This window comes from Hipposideros armiger, unplaced genomic scaffold (assembly GCF_001890085.2).
Source record: "Hipposideros armiger isolate ML-2016 unplaced genomic scaffold, ASM189008v1 scaffold_400, whole genome shotgun sequence".
Lineage (NCBI taxonomy): Eukaryota > Metazoa > Chordata > Mammalia > Chiroptera > Hipposideridae > Hipposideros > Hipposideros armiger.
This window is the reverse complement of record NW_017731750.1, coordinates 385,901-390,020: the sequence shown is the minus strand read 5'-3', so window position 1 is coordinate 390,020 and position 4,120 is coordinate 385,901. Positions and strand designations below refer to the sequence as shown.

Below are 4,120 nucleotides of genomic sequence, written 5' to 3'. Positions count from 1 at the left end.
AGGATTTAACTAGATATAGAATTCTTGGTTGAAAGTCTTTTCTTTCAGCACTTAGAAGATATCATCCCACTATCTCTGGCTTCCATGTTTTCAGATGAGAATCCAACAGTTAATTTTATTGCAGTCCAGTAGTTTCTCTTAACAGATGATTTTCAGTTTGTTGTGAAGCTTTGAAGTTAAATGTCAGAATTCTAAAATTCATAGATTTTAGTTGTTTTGCCCATATTTTCATTGTTTGAAAAGGAGATAGAGTTCACTAAGGTCCTTACTGCATCATTTTGAGAATTGATTTCATTTCATATTGTTTTAATTATTTTTAGATAACATGTTTTTATATCTTATAAGGCAATTTTCCTTTATTTTTCTAGAATTTTGTAATTATTCTTCCGTTTGACTAATTTTTCAGGTGAATGTTAGAATCATTTGCTCAAACTCCAATTATAACTCCCATTGGTCATTTAGGATGCTATTTTTTAAATAGCTCACTCAACTTCTTAGAATATTCAAGCTTCTCATTCTCTTCTACTTTAATACTGCTCAGCAAACCTACTGAATTTTTTCACATGGATTTCATTGTACTTTTCCTAGGCATTGAAATCTTTGTGTTGTGACTGTGCACTGTGATTAATATGCCATGTTATTTTTATTTTTTAATATAAAGCAAACATTTTTCTGGGGGGAAGAAAAACTACTCATTTATATACCTAAAGTTAATGGAGTTAGGAGGGCCCACTCTGCAGCTGAGAGGTTATTTTTTTTCTTTGAAGCAAGAGAATACGCGTATCTTTGTTTAAGTTAAATCTTAAGTAGAACTTCAATACATTAAAAAAATAAAAGCAGAGTTGCCTGGTTTAAAAAGAGATTGAGGGATGGTCCAAAGCTTCGTGGGCTCTGCCTCCTGCTTCACTCCTCATGGTAGCCCCTGAAGTATTTTCCCACAACTAGATGCTCAGTTACCTGACACAAATAGGAACTCATCTGTGGGCTCCTTTGCATAACCTCTTGCTGTTTGTTTTATTTTTAAATACTTCATTCTATTTTAAGGTGTTTTTCCATCTCTATTCAATAAGCACTAACACATCTGAGTTTCAATGAGATCCTGCCTCACTGACTTAGACCACTCCAGTCTTTTGTCTCTCATAAGTCAACAAAACTGAAGACTGAACTGAACATAAGCTTGAAGATGTGGTGGGTTCCAGAAAGAACATGTGATTTCTGCGATACTTGGTCCCTATCCCACATCACAAGAGAGGGAAGTATTTTGACTCTATCACTTAGAAATACAGTGCCCAGTTTTCAACTAAATGAGTAGGTAGATTACATTATCTATGAATTTTACTTCAGAGTGGAGAGGGTATTATGAAATAGCTGATATACAAGGGGAAGGTGAGTCTGATAGGGCTTAAAATCATGGGAGGACAAGAAGCATCTTTAAAACAAACACTCAAAAACAAAATTTGTGTTCTAAGTCTCTACAAAAAATTTTTTATTAAAATTTATAAAAGAATTTAAAAAATAACAATGATATTTTAAGAAACTATTGAGTATTTAATGATGTTTTCAATTAGAAAAAACTTGAACCTTAAAGAACAGATTGCATAAAGTAGCTAGGGCTATAAGAGAGAAAGAAAATGGAGACTTGCTATATGTGTACTCATAAGGGGCTTAAACACTAACTTTTTAAACAAAAAGCAAATTGTACTCATTGTTTCAAAGTTTGTTGTGAGGCTAATTATTCACTGACATCAGACAGCAATTCTTACAAAGGAGAGCTTTTACTCAAATCCAGCCGATATGTTACCTTCTATGGCAATCTGTATGGGAACGGAATAGATCTAGCACAGTTTTACAACCAATTCAATATCTAAAGGGTTGGCACTAAGCAAAAATTTGAAGTAATCTATGCAGTATTCGAAAATAATTGAGAATTATGACAACTTAAATTACTTTCAGGAGGTATTCTCTTAAGATATAAGAAGGAGATGGAGATCTTAGAGGGAGTGGACACATTTACCACAGGGCAGTATAATCCACAGAAGAGGAACAGATACTCATTCCACACAAGACTATCATGAATAGCGTTGTAGGGAGTCTTACTAGTTATAATTCAAAGCTGTGAGATAAATTCTAATATTGACTGTGCACTTCTCTCCCCAAATGATTTTCTTCTCAGAAGTAAAATCAGGAAAGGGACTGAGTTCTGGAAAGAAATGGTGAGGCTGAGTCCCAGGCACTCAAATTGTGGATGTTGTTTCCCGAACCCCAGGATGGGACTTGCATCCCCACATTCTACCTTACAATCTCCTGTGTATGAAATACAATTTATGTGGTTTGTCCTTGGAAAAATCACAGTGGAGTCCGAGAACATTCTGGGGAATCAGTTTTTGTCCTTCAGTATCCTAAATTAAGATAATCTCAGCATCCAGAAATATCCTTTGTTTTGTTCTTTCTCTGATATCTTATGTCCTTGGGATCAAAGCCTCTTTCATTGGCACCAAATAATGCCCAGTGAGGAGTTTTGGCTATATAATCTCTTGCGCTGAAAGTTTTTGACCCACTGCTGTCTTCATATTCCTGGATGAGCTCCTGGAAGCGGTTATAATCAATCCACGTCCACCATTCTCTATCAATCTTAAACTAGAAAGAAAAAAAGTAGTCAGGTCAGAAGTAAAAACATCCATTAAAAAAATCAAATAAACATGAAAAAATGAGCCTGATCTTTTCGCCCTGTCATGTTAAAGAAAATTCTTTCATCCTCCAGATATGGTTCCATATCAAAGCAGAATGCACTATAATCAAAGGAGAGTTTCTTTTCCCTTATGGCTGCACCATGCTGAACCTGGCAGACCCAACTGCTGAATAAAGAATACATCCTGGAACTGAAAGTCAAGTTTATCTTGAGAAGTATAATGAAAGAGGGTTAATTAATTTTTTTGGCATTATCATGTGTTAATGGTCAAGCCAATTCCTCTCATTGCTATTTTTTATCTGGTATGAATTTTCATGGTTGTGTTAGTAGCACCTAGTAGAATCCTTTTTATTACTAAACTTTGCTTGCGTTAATAGTGATGACTTCTAATTCTGAAATGCTAACTTAATGACTCAAACTAGCCTTTTTAGCCTAACACAGATACAATATCTCATTAGTGCAAAGCCTTGTTAGGAATTTCAATTAAATAAAAGGAAAGAATCCAATTTATACTTTCTTAAGAAAATTGCTTCTAAAGAGTCACTGTAGAATAACAACCAGGAATGAAGAAAGTAAGTTAAGCAAGCTCTGAAGGAACTACTAATGTTGGAGGCTTTTAATTCAATGCATTTATTTGGCATTCATTCCTGTAAATGTATAAGTTGATACTCGATTTATAAACAGAGAAATCTGTTTTGCCACTGTCTTTTAAAAAACCCTGATTATGAACCACATTAAGTAACAATTTCATATCCTAGCTGAGGAACACATTGAAAATATATAAGTACCTGGATTTAGAATATTAAAATATGTTGAATTTAAATTACATCTAATTTAACAGGTTTTTTTTATTAAAGTACAGTTGACATACAATATATTAGTCTCAGATGCACAACATAGTGATTCGACATTTATATAACTTACAGTGTGATCACCACACTAAGTCTAGTACCCATTTGTCACCGTGCAAAGTTATTATGATATTATTGACTATATTCCCTGTGCTGTAATGATGTGATTTTTTACCCAATAGCTAAGAGCTTTCTAAGGGGAAAAATGCTAAACAAATGGAAAGCTTTATCTATGAATCATCAGAAATTTTCTTCTAATAAGATTACTCTTTGAAATGGTGCCCCAAGGGCACTATGAACTTTACAATTCAAGATGTAAAATCCTTATGTCCCCGACATTTTCCCTCCCAAGACTGACTGCTCTTGAATGTTCTCTGCTACTGTGAAAGCAATCACTGTCACCTCCAGGTACTGAACCTCAAAACTACAGTCAAAGGTGCTCTTTCCCTCCCTGGCCCCTCACATCGAAAAAACAGCCCACTACCACTGATTCTTCCTTAGCAGCATTTCTATCACTGTGCCCCAACACCACCCTAACACAGGCCCTCACTTCTGGGACTTGACAACAGTCTACTACCTG

The 4,120-nt window shown here is 34.9% G+C and overlaps 1 protein-coding gene across 3 annotated transcripts in view; it reads right to left on the bottom strand.

The window, feature by feature from the left end:
- Positions 1-1,469: 1,469 nt before the first annotated feature.
- LOC109393965 (S-adenosyl-L-methionine-dependent tRNA 4-demethylwyosine synthase-like) overlaps positions 1,470-4,120 on the bottom strand; it is a 225,135-nt gene continuing 222,484 nt past the window's right edge. For all 3 annotated transcript variants that reach the window (XM_019663723.1, XM_019663725.1, XM_019663724.1), the window contains one exon: positions 1,470-2,637. In XM_019663723.1, the coding sequence (XP_019519268.1) occupies positions 2,416-2,637 (222 nt within the window). In that variant the 3' untranslated portion in view covers positions 1,470-2,415. The remainder of the gene's footprint in view (positions 2,638-4,120) is intronic.